Consider the following 16,506-nt stretch of genomic DNA (forward strand, 5'->3'; position numbering starts at 1 on the left):
GCAAATATTGATTAAGGGTCAAACAAGTTACTCTGATGGGAGACAGCTTGGTCATCCATAATGGCAGAATTCTTCGTTCCAATCCAAGCCCCAGGGCTGGCTTCTGGCCAGGGCAACTCTGAGAGGCGGGGTGGCAAGTGAGAAGTGCCCTAGAGTAGAAATTAGAAAACAGGGACCCTACTCCCCAGGCTGCCCCTGCGCAGCTACATTAAACTGGGCAAGTAATTCTCCGTCTGATTCCTTATCTATAAAACGATGCGTATATCACTATGGTCCCTTCAACTTCAGATCTTCAGGTTTATGGATTCCATGAAATTAGCTAAAGAGGCCCTTTTGCTGGAAATGTAGCGTGGAGTTGCCTAACTCTCAGGAAAACCTTAAGTTCAAAATGAAAGTAAAGAATGGAAAGAAAGAAATGAAAGCACGAGAGTCTCTTCAACTCGAAACTCTCTGGTCATAAGAATAGCAAAGCAATGAGTTCAGATAGTTTGGGAGGAATAAAAATGCAAACTGCAAAACAGGAAATCCACTCTTGGCTGGCTGTCAAAAAGCCATGGGCTGGTGAAAATTTTAGATCCATTTTAGTTCTTAATTTCTTAAAACCAGTAAAGTGCCCAAATTAGTAAATTCTTGAGATGCCTGCTACCAAAACATGGCACTACTGTCCCCGTCCCAGCCTTTTTAATCACTCTCGATTTCTTCAGTCCTATTTCTGAGGGTGTGATGGTACAAGGCACTGCTGGCCCCACCTCGTCCCGTGGCTGGGACTGACCCTCTCCCTTCACCGTCATAACCACTGTTTTACGAACAATGGTCAAATGTGGTCTTGTACTGTAGCTCTGCGTACACTGGCCTCACCTCTCCAAATAGCACATCAGCTCTGAAGCTGCAGGGACCCCGCTTTCCAGATCTTTGACTCCTCCAGCGCCTTGGCTACAGCAAGCACTCAAACGTTGATGAATGATTCAGAAAAGGACTTGCCAGTCTCTTCAGATATCTCAAACCACACAGCCAGGTTTATACATCTAACCCGTTTGTACTACAAGATCATTTTTTTAAAAAGGCATTATTATCTAGAGATAGAAAAAGCTTATAAAAATGAGCTTAACAAAAACACTGAAACCAGATTTCCATAGAAAGCAGAAAAATAATTTTATTCAAAAAGATGGCAGAAATAAGAAATTCATCCTGAAAATATACTTTGGTGTAATTCTGCGGGGACTGATCTCCCCTCTGAACATGCCCTCCTACTGACCGCCCCATGGAGTCCTGCTGTCTTGTAAGTTTTTAAACACTTTGCTGATTCCCACATCGTGAGCAGGCAGGAGGCATCTTCAAATCCACAGGTTCCAAGGAGAGACTACCGTATTTCTCAGAAGAACAGCACCTTCTATCTCAGAAGAGTGCATAATAAACATTTTACGGATTCAGCACAGTTTGGGTTAAGTAGGCACATAATTCATCAAAGTGTAAAAAAGGCGACAGGAAAAAGACTGCATGGTAGGATAAAATATTCAAATGCGGCGTGATGTAAGTAAGGCAGCTGATGGTCAAAACAGGCGAGTCAAGGGAGGTGGTCTGGGTTTGGAGGGGATTTTGCATCTAGAGGAATTCTCTTCATGACCTGCAAAACAAAGCCATTCTAGTAACTGGTCCTTACAACTTCCTCAGGAGGGCAAAAGGTTAACATCAAGAAAATCAATCAGGCCAACAATTTAAAATATATAGGTGTTCAATAAACACTTGGATGAAAAGTCGCTCAATTAATGTGCAAGTGTGGGTGGGTTTTGCAGGGCTGTGACAAAACATTACCAACGACATTGCTGAACTGGGGATCACAAGTCACGGTTTGACTGTGTCCTAGGAAGCAAGAAGAACGGAGCTGACTAAGTCTGATCACACTGCAGTCTCAGGAGTTCACTTGGGTTTCAGGAATCTGTATGTTCCTCCGCCTCTTACAGCAGGGACGCAAGGTTCCCACAGGCATGGCACGCTTTTCTCTACGTCAGACTCCTAAAGAGCAGGCTCCTTGGTACTCAGGGTTGCTCCTGGTTTGCTCCCCGTTCTTGCCACAAGTGTAGGTGACAAACTTCTAGAAGCTTAAAGGTGCGACATCACTTTTACAGAGCTAACAAACATTTAAAACAGGCATCTTCACACATCAAACTAACAGTGGTCGCATAAACTCATTTATATAAGGCTTATTTTATAAGGTTTATATAAATAAAGCCATATATGCTACTTTTGAAATTAAAAAACCAATAAAGAGAAAATATAAATTAATAAATAGTGTCTTTCAGAGGCAATTTCCACACAAGGTTTGAGTTGGTTGTGCATATAAGAAAACAAGCTGGTTATGACACATAATTTGCCAGAATGTTGAAGTTAAGAGCAGGTAGGGTGAAGGGCTAGTTAAGTTGGATGCAACGTGGTTTGTGGCAGGCAGATCTGAGAAGAGAGAGCGGATGGGCCTTGAGGTTTCCCAAATCAAGGGATACACCAGCAGAATCCAGAGGGCAGTGTGATAAAATGATAGGTTTCCCAAGGCCCAGGGCCCAAGGTCCAGAAGTAGGTGGGAGATGCTGCTACTCAGCCTTACGGTGCAAGCTGGGGTAGTCCAGCTGCCCTTGATGGTGGAAAGCACCAGACTGCTGGGGACGCTAAGGCAGGACACTGCAAACAAAATACATCCAGCTCAAGATGTAATCAGAGGACCGTTTTTACAATGCACTAGGAAAATAACCACACTGGGCCAGGGAGGTGCAGTTACCAGAGCTACTGGTTTCTTGTGGCCTCACAGCCTCATAAAACCTTTCCTCTCATCTAATGATCATTTTCTCTTCTTCTCCTTAGGCCAGCAGAACAGTGCCTCTGCACAGACAGTTCCCGGCAGATTATAAATTTCACTTGAGAATAGTGAAGTAGTGGACACAGACGTTTTGTGTGTTAATTTTCTTTGAACAGCATACTAGTTAGACCTCCTGATTGTTTAGGCCTTTTGGACAAATGAACAATCACAAAAAAGAAAAAACAGGTCTTCACTTTTGAAAACCACACTGAAACAGAGGGTAATTTTCACTCAAGCTCAGTGATCCCAGTTTAAGAAAAATGTGAGTGACTTACGTTAAATGGCACAGACGTGGTTAGATTTGGAAGTGAATTAAAGAGCACATGTTCTAATCATCTCTCTGACATGCAATAGCCATTTGGGGGTGTGGGTGAGGAACTCAACCAAAGGGTTCATGTTCTCATTTTTGTAAAATAAAGGAATCACTAAGACTACTTTCAGATAAAACTGCGAATGAGGACAACATAAAAATATTAAGGCCAGAACCAGGAAATCTGTTCAGGGAAGGAAGACTGAGTATATTTCTTAATCAAAGATATGTTTCATTTTTATCTTTATTTTTTCAGTTCAGATATTCATAAAACAATGCCTTCTTACTATTATGTGTAAGGTATGCATTTATCATAGATTATAAGAGGTATTTAAGCAAACTAAAGGTATGTCTATTTAACAACTCAAGGCAGTGTGCCAAATGAATGGCAAACACTGGAGAGTGACATACCTTGAGGGCCAGAAGAAATCACTGAGAAACCAAGTGGCCGGAAAAGGAAGGGCAAGGATGTGCAAGCTGGACGCTCAAAGAGAAAACATCAGAAAGAATTAAGAGAGAATGGGTAAGCAGGGGCAAGAAAGCAGAAAGAATGTTCACAGAATAACCTGCTTTCTAAATTAATGACTGTAGAGGGATGTGAGAGGCAGGAAAAGCTAAGTGAAGCTAATTAGGTCAAGAACGTGAAAATATACATCAAACTAGAAAGTTTCTGCACAGCAAAGGAAACCATCAACAAAACGAAAAGAGAACCTAACAACTGGGAGAAGATATTGGCAAACCATATAGCTGATAAGGGGTTAATATCCAAAATATATAAAGAACTCAAACATCTCAACAACAAAAAAACTAACAACCCAATGAAAAAAATGGGTAAAAGATCTGGACAGACAGTTCTCCAAAGATACACAGATGGCCAACAGGCACATGAAAAGATGTTCAACATCATTAACTATGAGGGAAATGCAAATCAAAACTACAGTGAGATAGCACCTCACTCTCGTCAGAATGGCTACAATTAACAAGACAGGAAATAATAAGTGCTGGACAGGATGTGGAGAGAAGGGAACCCTCATACACTGTTGGTGGGAGTGCAAACAGGTACAGCCATGATGGAAAACAGCATGGAGATTCCTCAAAAAATTAAGAATAGAACTACCATACGATCCAGCTATTCCACTGTTGGGTATTTATCCAAAGAACATGAAAACACGAACATGTAGATACACGCACTCCTATGTTCACTGCATTACTCACAACAGCCAAGACTTGGAAGCAACCTAGGTGCCCATGAAAGGATGAAGGGATAAAGAAGATGTGGCTTATATACACAATGGAATACTACTCAGCCATAAGAAACGCTGAAATCTAGCCATTTGTGACAACATGGACGGACATTGAGGGGATTATGCTGAGTGAAATAAGTCAGAGGGAAAAAGTCAAATACCATATGATCTCACTCATGAATAGAAGATTAAAAACAACAATAATCAATCACATAGAGACAGAGACTGGATTGGTGGTTACTAGAACAGAAGGGGGGAGGGAGGAGGGCGAAAGGGGTGATTAGGCACATGTGTGGTGATGGATTATAACTAATCTCTGGGTGGTGAACATAATACAATCTACACAGAAATCGAAATATAATCATGTTCACCTGAAATTTATATAACGTTTCTAACATTATATATTGGTTTCTAACCAATGTTACCACAATTAAAAAAAAAAAAGAACACGAAAATAGTAGGGCTGGAATCAAGAGGTCATGGAGGAAAGCAGTGGAAGGAAAGGCTGCGAAGGGGTCTGAGTGAGGGCAGACTGGGAAGGCCCGTCCAGAAAGCCGCCAAGCTAGAGAGCCGGACACAGCCTCACATTAGTCATTCTTATCTTTGGTGGCTCATGGGACCTTTCATGACTCTGACAAAAGCTATGCTTACAACACGTTACACGGCATTTCAAGGGCATGTACCCAGTAAAATCTGGGACCTCAGGTTAAAAAACCCAAAACCCTGCTGTAGCCCGTGGAGAACTACTGAGCGTTTCTAGGGCAGGCAGGGATGTGCTTCGGGAAGTGCTCCGTCCAAGATAAACAGGGTGGTGTCTGTAGACTCACTGCCGGTAGAGATGGGGACTGACGAGGAGCCGCCAGAACTCAGCACCGCGGCTGAGGGTCAGGGTCAGGTGCCCAAGGAGGGACGGAAGGACGGACAGACACAGGAGACACAACCGGATCCACTGGACCGGAGCAAGAGGAGAAAGAAGTGATCGAGTAGGTGCAGGCCCTAAGTGACAGGGAAACTACGGCATCAGGAACCTCAGCGGAGACGTGACTGAATTTGGAGCGGCAGCAGAATATCTAGTCAGAGGTGCCAGAGTGAAAGATGGGCTTTCTAACCACCAAATGCCTTGCGCTGCTTAACTTTTCACAAGTATGGCTTAATTTCAACCTCTCAACAGATCACAACCCTTCGAGAGCCCACGGCCTCCCCTGGAATCCCCTCTCAGTACCATGAATGTCATGAGCACTCAATTATTTTTGGAATGCCTAGAAAAACAGCTCCCCCAGAGAGAGGCCCAATTACCAACACCCTCTATTCCTCTCCTGTCCAGATTTTGTAATAAAATAGCATTTCTGCCCTTTTAGGACTGCGGTAACCCTATTAGCTCACCTAACATATTACAATCGTGTGTTAAACCAACTAATTTACAGGACATGGGGTGTGAAGCCAAACCCACTCCAAGGAGATTCCATACAAGCATCACACCCCGAAGGCTGTAGGGAAATGGGACATAGACAAAAACAGCAACCTTGATGTGACAGTTCCGTAAACATCTTAGGAATCTGGGAGAGGCAGTGAAGGCTGGCAGGGGGCACAGATGGAGTGAGCAGTGTTCTTGGAGTCCTGGGCAAGATTTCTAGCCAATGAACACAACGTGCTATCACTCAGCCTATCAGCAATAACCATGGCTCAGCTCCTCAATACATAAAAACAGATCAGGGTTATTACAGAGGCTTCAAGTAGCACTCGATCGGCGGGGTGTTTAATGTGTTGAAAGACCAATTCAATTTCATCTGTATAAAATCATCCTACAGCTTTCACGACTGCTCCTCATTTTTCTCTGCTGAATACCATGTCTGGCTTACACCTCCTACTTTTCAAATCTGGCCTCTTAAAGAAATCACGCACAAAATCAAACGCCTTTTCTCACCAGGGGAAGACAGGCCTAAATCCGGTCTCCGCACTCTTCTGTCACCTCAGAGTTGTATAAAAGTACAAAGTTCAAAAGGGAATCTGGCTCAATCGTTTCATTTTACAACCAAGAAAAGTGAAGTCCTATCTCAAGAGTTCTGTTTGCTCCATTGCTAGGCAGAGACAGGATCTCTGATGGGACCCAGCATACGGTCCTGCTGCAGTCACCGCCTCAACTGAGGAATAAAAGTGACATGGTGTCCCTAATTAGGGTTTGCCTGGCTGTACCCTCCTACTTCCTGGCATTTTGCTTTTAAAGAAACAACCTTTAACAGAAGGGTTTCAAGCTGCCCCAGTGTGTGCTGTGGCAGAGTGCAAGCGATAGGAATCGGTCTGTCAGGCTGACAGACACGTGAGACTGAAAAGAATGGGCAAATGAAACCTTCAGACCCACACACGCAACGTTATTTAGGGCCAAAGGGCCCAGTTCTCGTATTACAAGGGAAGGAAACGAGGCTCAGAGAAGTGGAAGGAAATACTGGAAGGAGATCCAACTCTGAGGCCTGAAGTTCTCAGCTTTAAACCCCAACCAACATCCTTACTCAACACTCACTAGAGTTAAAAGGAAGGCTGGGAAACAAGAGAACTTGATGGAAAAAGAGGCAGGTAAAAAAAAAGTCTTATGAATCGGATTTAAAACTATCTACATAAAAAGGAAATTAAACCCCTTTGGGCAAAGACAGAACTCTAAGGAAAAAAAAGCTGACTACTGACCTATCAAGTTAGCAAATATCCAGGTTGTAAGGAAACAGGCACTCTCCTATATGGATGGTGGGAATGCAAAAATGGTACCATCCCTATGGAAGGGAATGCAGTAATATCTAGAAAAAGTATATATACGCCTTTAACCCAGAGATTCCATCTTCAAGGAATCTAACACAAAGATCACTGGAAAAAATATAAAATGTCATATGCAGAGGCTGGCACTATGGCTTTATTAACAACAACAAAAGACTGGAAACAATCCAAAAGCACATCAATGGCTGTAGAAAGAATTGAGGAGGGTCTCCATATGCTGATAGAAGCAATCTCTAGGATATATTGTTCAGTGACAAAAGCAACATACAGAATACTATATATAATAATGATATCTTTGTTGTAACAGCCGTGTGTGTGCAGGGAGAACGGAGATACACACATACACACACACACATATATATACGAATGTAGGTATGTATTTGCTTATCTTTGCAAAATGAAAACTGGAAGAATAGATTTCTCTGAATACATCCTGTTTATAATTTTGACTTTGGAAATATGTTTTACATATTTAAACAATAGTAGCAAATAAAAAAAATACTATGAATTGAACACAGAATAAAACAACTTAATCTATATATCAAATTGATAACCACTTAGAGGAAATAATCATTTCACGTGACCACAGAAAAAAGCATTTTGTTCTTCATTTGTTCTAAGGACAACTAAAGCAGCAAAGAAGTCCTAAACTGCCTTCAATAAACTTATAAATTGCATTGGTATTATTTTGAAACTATTTTATATGTACTGTAGGATAATGAAAGTAAGTAATTAAGTTATTATCTTTAGGAGCCAAGATTTTCAGCATATGTGAATGATATTCAAGTATAAAACCAAAAACGTTAAGTAAAAACCCTGAAATGATAAATGTGAATTAGAAATACTAACATAAACTCATGATTTATTTCTTCTTAGAAGTACATACTTCCTGGCACTGTCCAACAACCCAGCAGAAATGGACGCACCTAGCCACCAGATCTTGGTTTTTAAATACCGTTCTCACTGAAAAATCCAAGGCCCACTGGGCTCGAGCACTGACTAGCGGACTTGGGTCTTTTCAGAGGGCACTTTAGAAAGCAACTGCAGGAACAGCTGATTTCAAGTCTGGGACAGAAAAAAACACAAGATGGATCTGGGACATCTTGATACTGCCAGAAAGTAAGGAAAATAGCAAAAGACTATTAACAGAAGGACATAGAAGCCAGTCTAGACAGGTTCCCACAGGTCAAAGAAGGAACAATTGGATATAAAAAGGTGAATAAATTAATTGACTAAAATTAAAAAGGAAAGAAAAGAAAACCTCACTGGATACCCGGGAGGTAACTTGGGCACCAACAACTTACTCTGAAAATTAAAAGAAAAGAATTAAATATGTATTTTGCTTTTCCTATATGATCTACATTTCAAGGTTACTAAATAACCCTAGTTGATGAGGGAAAGTTCATCTTTATAGAAACATTTCATCTAATCAAATGCAGAAGTAATGACAGAACCAGAAAATCACCATTTTGCAATTGCTACTGAAACGCTTAATTCAGGCTAAGATCCTCAATGGATAAAATCACTGGATGAGGGTTGACAGAGAACTTTACAATTGGAGGGACCAGGCTGTCATTACCCGAGCCCATTGATCATCTTAGCATCACTCAAGACAAGAGAGTCAGACACTGCCTCCTGATGTGAGACAATATAAAGGTCACATGCCATCTAAGAAGTATGCTTGCCAGAAAGGATGAACCAGAATCTAGACAAGCATTTAGCACTAACTTCCATTTATTGAAAGAATGGAGGTAGAGGAACACACCAAATGACAGGTTTTCTGACTCTCAGCCAGTGAATAAATCTTTCCACTATACCATTCCTCCTCTCTCTGGTCCTCAGAACCAATAAAACCTGCAATTTTAAGGCCAATTTTCAAAAACCTCCTGTCTCTATCCAAAGCATTCAGGAATGCTTTTATACCTGTCAGCCAGTTCTTAAAGTTGCTGAATCTTGCAATATCAAGTATAGGTCATCCTGTTCCTGAGCTGTGTCTGAAAGACTGCATGCGAATTTAATTTATTTAGAGGGCAGGGTAATAGCAGAATTTAAAAAACTCTTACGGATAAATCCTTTGATAAAGAGAATGGCCTAAGTTCCAAATTTATTTCTGCTCTTCAGATCAAGTTTGCTTTCAGCAGCCTGCCCTTGCCAAGTGTTAAAGTAGCCATAAAATTCTGAGGAAAAGTCAAGGCTAACTCTAGCTGACTGACTGACACACTGATGAGAAAGGTCAAGGGTATCGTCACCTCAATGACTGAGCACTGGAGAGAGGGTCTTCTTCCTCAAGGCCAATGATGCTTGAGATACCAGATGGTTTCATTTTTCAACTGTGGTCCAAAGAGAGGGTTGAGTTGGGCCAGAATTGCAATCAGCCAACTAAAAGAATAACAGGGGAGAAACAACAACGAAAGTGGTGAAATCATGTTGCAACCAGACCATTTTCAATTAAGATGAAAAAAAGTGCTTTAGTAAAACAAATCTATTCTGTTCAGACCAAACCTTTAATACACTTAAAGTTCATCACACATTGTGCTGATGGGAGCGAGTCTTACAACAAAATGCTTCACAGAGCAGCACCCTGCCTTCATTTCGATACATCTTAACAGAGCGGTGAGGCTCATCAGAGGACATCCTGGTCTTTTCTCTCATTTTCTTAATCTAAAGTATCCCAGGTTTCCTGGATTCATACAGTCTTACCTCAGAGTGTTTTTACCTAATCTCAATTTATCATCATCACAACTTCCAGGCTCAGGGAAAACGGGTGTTAACATTATCCATTCTCCAGATGCTAAGACCCACAACAGACACGACACGTCCATTTTCACTAGTGCAGCCAAGGTTACATTTCAGCCCACATCTCAAAATTAGACGGTAACACTTGAGCTCCCCTTCTCTAATCACCATCACCACTCAAATATGTGACACATTTTTTGAGCCTCAGTGAAGCTGAACCAAGTGGGCATTTAATTTCTCCTGCTTACTTCAGAATCTAGGTAACAAGGTATTCCTCTGTACTGTAGACTAGTTATGGAGGAAGTCCAATGATGTTACATATTACCTCAGGGAGAGAAGTGAAAAGCAGCAGCAAAAGCAAAAAAAAAGGGGGGGGGCCATGGCTGAGTGGTTGAGTTCACGCGCTCTGCTTCGGCAGCCCAGGGTTCCACTGGCTCGGATCCTGGGCGTGGACATGGCACTGCTCATCAGGCCATGCTGAGGCGGCGTCCCACATGCCACAACTAGAAGGACCCACAACTAAAAATATACAACTATGTACTGGGGGGATTTGGGGAGAAAAAGCAAGAAAAAAAAGGCAGCAGAGTCAAAATTGTCTTTAAAATGTTCTTATACTGCTCACAAAGTTCTGAATAAACGGCTTTGTATCTGATAGAGTAATTCATACACTTAATGAAGTTTCAGAATCACTGAGTTAAGACCAAAGCAAAGACCAAAAAGAAAAGACTGTAAGCAAATGTCTGGCCATTCCAACCATTCTATATTTTACTTATCAAACAAATATTTGATGAGCACCTACTAGGCTCCCGGCCCCAGGGCTACAAAGGAGAAAATGAACTGCCACTACCCTCACAAAGCTGACCTAACATAAGGTCAGGAAGGGAACAAGGCAGGGTGGAGAACAGAGAATGCTGGCGGTAGTGGGGGTACAACTCTGACAACGTGGTCAAGGAAGGCTTTTCCAGGAGGCAGCGTTCGAGCATGGACCAGAATGAAAGGACACACACTGCCTTTAACTCCTATTTGAAACTTAGGAACTGACCACAATTCCTCTCATTTTCTGGGAGGAGGTGTTGTAAAGAAGCCCAGCCTCCATCTCCTGATCCGGGAGGGCAGCTTTTAGTAACAAACTGATGCCGCTATCCTCTCAGCGTAGGACATAGGGAACGGCCTTCTAAGGAAAAGGATATATTTCTACAGCAGTCTCCTCCTAAAATTTTAGGGCTTGAAATTCCCCTATAAGAGGAGAACTAGCCAAAACCAACCAGGCCATTATCGGATTGGATCCCTTTTCTTTCATTTGCTGTCATTTTCAGAACTCTTCCAATCAAAGGATCAAAAGGCTGACTCTGATCACCCGTGATCAGACTGCCGGAGAACCTGCCAGCCCCACACCAGAAGCTTGCACCTACAGACACAACGCCCCACCCTCCCCTCCACACCCCACCAAAGGTGGTTTTGCGACAGGAAACATGACACCTGAGGAAATTGGGCCAAAAGAGATACCTCAAGCTGACTCACTTTATAAACAAAAAGTTAATTCAGATGAGATTCTCTGATCTGTCTTTAGAACCAGAGTATTAAACGCAAACAAGATACCAAGACTTGTATTTGAGGTTTAACATCTCTCTGTCACTGTAAAAAGGAAGAGGAGGAGAGCACAGGCAGACACACGGAAAAGCTCTGTGACTGCAGTGCACACTGACGGTGCAGAGCCAGGAGTCATGGAAAATTCCACACAGACCCAGGACTTCCCCAATCCCAGCAGGCAACAGAAGCTGACTTTAAAACAGTTGTCCGTCTTTTGTTAAGGCTAAAATAACTGGCCAATGCTTAGAAATCTGAACTAAAAATATGTTAGAACCTAAACTAGTCTCTGCCTCCTTTCCTCATCAAAAATGTATAGTACCGAATAAAAACACCATCTCCCTGTGCATGATGCTGTCTAGCAGTGGTTCTCAATCCTGGCTGCACATGATCATCACCTAGGGAGCTTTTAGAAAATACTGATGCTGGGGCCGGCCCCATGGCCAAGTGGCTAAGTTCGCACGCTCCCCTTCGGCGGCCAGGGTTTCACTGGTTCGGATCCTGGGTGCCGACATGGTAGCGCTCATCAGGCCACACTGAGGCGGCGTCCCACACGCCACAACTAGAAGGACCCACAACTAAAAAGTACGCCACCATGTACCACGGGGATTTGGTGAGAAAAAGCAGAAGAAAAAAAACAAGATTGGCAACAGTTGTTAGCTCAGGTGCCAAACTTAAAAAAAAAAAATAATGATGCTATACTTCACATATAACCTTTCTTCTAATTCCCCCAGACACAGTTAAGGAAACTGAGGTAGAGAGAAGCTAAATGATTTGCCTATGGTCACAATACTAATTAGAGGGGAGTGGCTCCTGAACCAGAAATCAGGTCAGACTAATCTTCCCACGACAAAAGTGACCTTCTGAAACATGTTAACTGACAACATTTCAGAAGGCATCAACTTAGCTCAACCTAAACTGTCTGGGAGTTAAGAAAAGAAAGAATCCATCTGCTGCTGACCGATGAAGTGCATCGCAGCCTTTGGTACCCGAGGGAAAGAAGAGAGACCCAGAAGAACAACGTCCACTTTGCTTGCTCAGATTAGGACTCGGGAACTTTTTGAAATTTAATTTTACATACTATTTTTAACGTTTCAAATCAAGCAAAACATCTCGCTTAAAAAAAACCCAACAAACCACAGTTTAAGAAAATTCCTTGGGAAACAGCCCAGGCCAGTTCATTTGAAATTTCATGGAGGAATTTTCCCCCTCTAACCAGCTGAGCTCTGTGCCTGCCCTTCCGACTACCACTTGACTTAAAATTTCCCTTTAAAGCTAATAAACATGATGGAGAACTGGAAGGAGAAAAAAAATCCATTCTGAATTGATGGAAGTGGGTAGTGGGTGGAGGAAGAGGTCATATTCCAATGAATCTATTACTTCATGTGTCCAAGAAAAGAGAACTAAATGTACCCTTCATATTTGCCCAAACTGTTCCACGTCTCCATAACCTGAAGTCCAGACTGAAAACTAACCATCTGAGATCATTCAAACTACTGAGGCAGCTATGGTACAGTAATATCTTTCAAAGAATTACAGAACTGGAACGGACCAGAAGTCAAGTCTCAGTTCCTCATTTTAACAATGAAGAAACTAGGTCCGAGGGAGCTTAAGACCCCACAGTGAAGCAGGGATCGAGCTGGAAGGGGAATCCAGGACTCCCGAGGCCCACTCCACCCCGCTGCTCCCATAGGGTATTAAGGACAAGACAAATGAAGCAGCCTAGCAGTTCTCACTGATCCCACGATCATTTACGAGTGCTGTGCTCCATGTCAGGCTCTGAGGACAGGGGAGGAACCGGCAGGGACCAACTCCCAGGGGTCCATGAGCTTGTGGAGACAAACCAAGGATAGTAGTAGCGTGTGCTTCGATACAGACCAGTACAGGAGCTTTCACTCTACAAACACTCCCTGGCCACTTACCATGAGCTCAGCTCTCGGTTGTTAGAATTCACCAAGCAGAAATACGCCCTCCCCGCAGAGCAGCCTATGCCCCGCTCTCTCAAACCCTGCTTTGTTCTTTCTTTCCACATTCAGATATGAGAACAGGGAACAAAGGCACGGTTACTTCCCGGTGACGTGCAGATCAAGCGGATAACTGCCCCGCTTCCCTGCTGGAACGGAGAAGTCTGGCTAGGACTTCTCTTCTGATCCTCCATCCCTCCAGGGAGAGCCATAATAGGAGTGACCGCCATCAGTGGGCTCCTTGAGAGACAGCAGAGATGCAGGAGGGCACTTGCCCTATCTCCACCAAGACGGACCTCTGTCCGATCCCCTCATCCCCCTCCAATGACACAAATCCTTTCAAGGGCAGCAATGTCATTAGATGCTACTGGAAAACACAGGATTCAGAATTACACAGGGCTGGATTTTAATTTCAGCTACACCAAATATTAGTGGAGTGACTCCAGGCAGGTGCCCTTATATCATGAGCCTCGGTTTCCCCTTTTGTAAAATGAAGATGATAATCCCTGCCTCGAGCTGTTTAGAACTAAACAGAGAGTACATAAAAGTGCTCTGTGCAGTAGCTGAAAAAGAGATGTTCAATAAATACTAGTTATTTTCTCTCTTTGTGAGACAGCTAAAAATGTATTCAAGCCACGGCAAGACATACAACCTAGTTACTTTACAAAGGAGTTTCTCACATAGCACTGAGTAACTCGCGTCTCCACCTCGTCTCCTGCCCGCACCCCCTCGGTGGTAGGCAGAATTCTAAGATGTTCCCTCAAGGCTGCCATCCCCTGGCATACACACCCTGTCTAAAGCCGGGATGGTGAATGTGATGGGACAGCCACTCCTGGGATTAGATCATGTTATATGGTACCACTGGCTTTAAGAAAGGGGAATCATCCTGAGTGGACCTGACCTAATCAGGCGAGCTCTTAAAAGGGACGAGACTTGCCCTGATGAAAGGCATTTGGAGTGTGTGTATCACTTATGAAGTCACTGCCGATCAGCCCGGAACACACCCTTCAATATGTGCTCTGTAACGCACAACTGAATTCCTTTTTCTCCTTTATAGAGAGCACGATGTGAAGCTTTCTCAGTAGAGGGAGCTGGAGGGACACTGCAGGTGTGGGCTGGAAGTCGGCAGAGTGGGTGTGAGGACATTCTGTGGAGCCGGCACAGGCTCAGGCCCAGAACACGGTCGCTCTTTGATCTTGTAGTCTCGGCCTGGAAGTAACCCTTCTGCAGTGCTCTCGACTCAGAAACCAGAGCCCCTGCATGACCTACACGCTTTGAAGGCCTCCTGCTCACACTGGCACAGGGACTCCCACTGCATACCCACGCCACTGATCGCCTGACCTCCTGCCTGTACTCTAGAGGGTGGCTTAATGCTTGCCCAGCACCTCCACACTAACTCTAGTCTGGCCAAACGAACAAACTTCTCTGCATCTAGTAGGCTAGACCACCCTTCTCCAATGAGGTCTGAATCCCTTCCAGTTTTGTCCTTTCTCAGGTGCTCTCCCTCAGCCCTAGGGTACCACAGAGTTTCCTTATATCTTACTAATATGTCATAGTTGATAATAATTATGTTAAACTTCCTCTGTTTAACCTACTGTGTGGGTCCTTATTGGACCCAGACTACAGGATGAGAAGGCTATGATACAAAGGAGAATCTCTGTGGCTGGCTTTGAAGACGGAAGAGCCATATGGCAAGAATGTGGGTGGCCTCTAGGAGCTGAGAGCAGCCCCCAACTGACAGGCAGCAAGGAAATGGGATCTCAGTCCTACAACCACAAGGAACTGAATTCTGCTACAGCCATGGGGGTTTGGAAGAGGGTTGCAAAGGAAAAGGCACAAATCTATTTTCCATTAGCCTTATGCCCACCCCATCTCTACTATGGCTCTTTCACTATGTAGGAATATGCCTTATTTTTGCCAGCTCTAATCTTGAAACATCTTTCCCTTTTTTCCTCCACACTTTCTATACCAGGCCTTTTGGTTCAGAGTCTGTAACAATCCTCTTATCTTCCAAATTATAAAGGAAAAGATTTAAAGTCAGAATAACAAAAATAAACTTTTTCATATAGCAGATAATATATTATGCTGGGCCAGGCACCCAGATTTCCCTTCCACTACAAACAGCCAAGATATTCAAATATTTTAAATGTAGCCATGACAGAAATGTAAGCACTTCTCAGACCTAAGAACTAAGAGAAGGCAAGTACCCAGAGAGCAAAATGAAGTGACTGCAGGTTGCTTTCCACACCTTGCGAGCACAGACTAAACCAGATGAACCTGAGCTTTTGTTTTCAGACCTCACAGGGCCTGGGAAACAGTAGACAAAGCCCAGGAAGGGAGTCTAATAACAGTTTCATTCCCCACCCCACCCCCCAAAAAAGCTGAGACTCCCCAAAGGGTTCTATCTTAAAGTAAGGGTAAATTAGACACAACTACCTCAAAAGGAATGCTAGGAAAATCAACTCTCTCAAATATAAGCATCAAGAATGAAGGAGAACACTGCCACTGAGAACTGACCTTCATAAAGGTTTGCAACTCAAATTCATTCTACAGTTTTTTAAAAAACCACATACCAAGAATTTTACTTAATTTAATCCCACACTGGTGATGGCCTTAGGCATCTGGCAGAAGCAATGTAAATCCTTTCTGGAGGAGCCCACCTTCATATCAGGTCGCAAAGAAGTCACACACATAAAATTATAAGGAAAATGAAGAGCTGGCAGTCAAACATAACTAAACACATATGGAAACAAGGCACCATGAGTGTGAGTCAGCAAAGACAGCAAAGAGCAGACACACACCTACAAGGACTTCAGATACTGGAATTATCAGATACGAACTAAAACTAAACTACGTCTAAAGAAATAAGCTTAAAATACGTGCAGGGAGAAAGAAGGAAAGAAACGAGGGAAGAAAGGAATAAGGAAAGGAGGGGGAAACAAAACCGTAAGGGAAGTAAAAACAGCTTGTATAGAAATGAAAATATAACACTTGAAAATAAAAAAGTCAATAGGTGAGGTTCTAGTTCTGGTAATAGCAGAATACTTGTATCAG

General features: G+C 43.1%; 1 protein-coding gene across 1 annotated transcript in view; it reads right to left on the reverse strand.

The window, feature by feature from the left end:
• Positions 1-1,127: 1,127 nt before the first annotated feature.
• The window catches only part of ATP6V0E1 (ATPase H+ transporting V0 subunit e1), a 35,128-nt gene continuing 19,749 nt past the window's right edge, over positions 1,128-16,506 (reverse strand). The window contains exons 3-4 of the mRNA XM_023617229.2: positions 9,415-9,544; positions 1,128-1,624 (exon numbers count right to left, since the gene is read on the reverse strand). Of these exons, the coding sequence (XP_023472997.1) occupies positions 9,451-9,544 (94 nt within the window). The 3' untranslated portion in view covers positions 1,128-1,624; positions 9,415-9,450. The remainder of the gene's footprint in view (positions 1,625-9,414; positions 9,545-16,506) is intronic.

Source organism: Equus caballus, chromosome 14 (genome assembly GCF_041296265.1).
Source record: "Equus caballus isolate H_3958 breed thoroughbred chromosome 14, TB-T2T, whole genome shotgun sequence".
In the NCBI taxonomy this organism is placed as follows: Eukaryota; Metazoa; Chordata; class Mammalia; order Perissodactyla; family Equidae; genus Equus; species Equus caballus.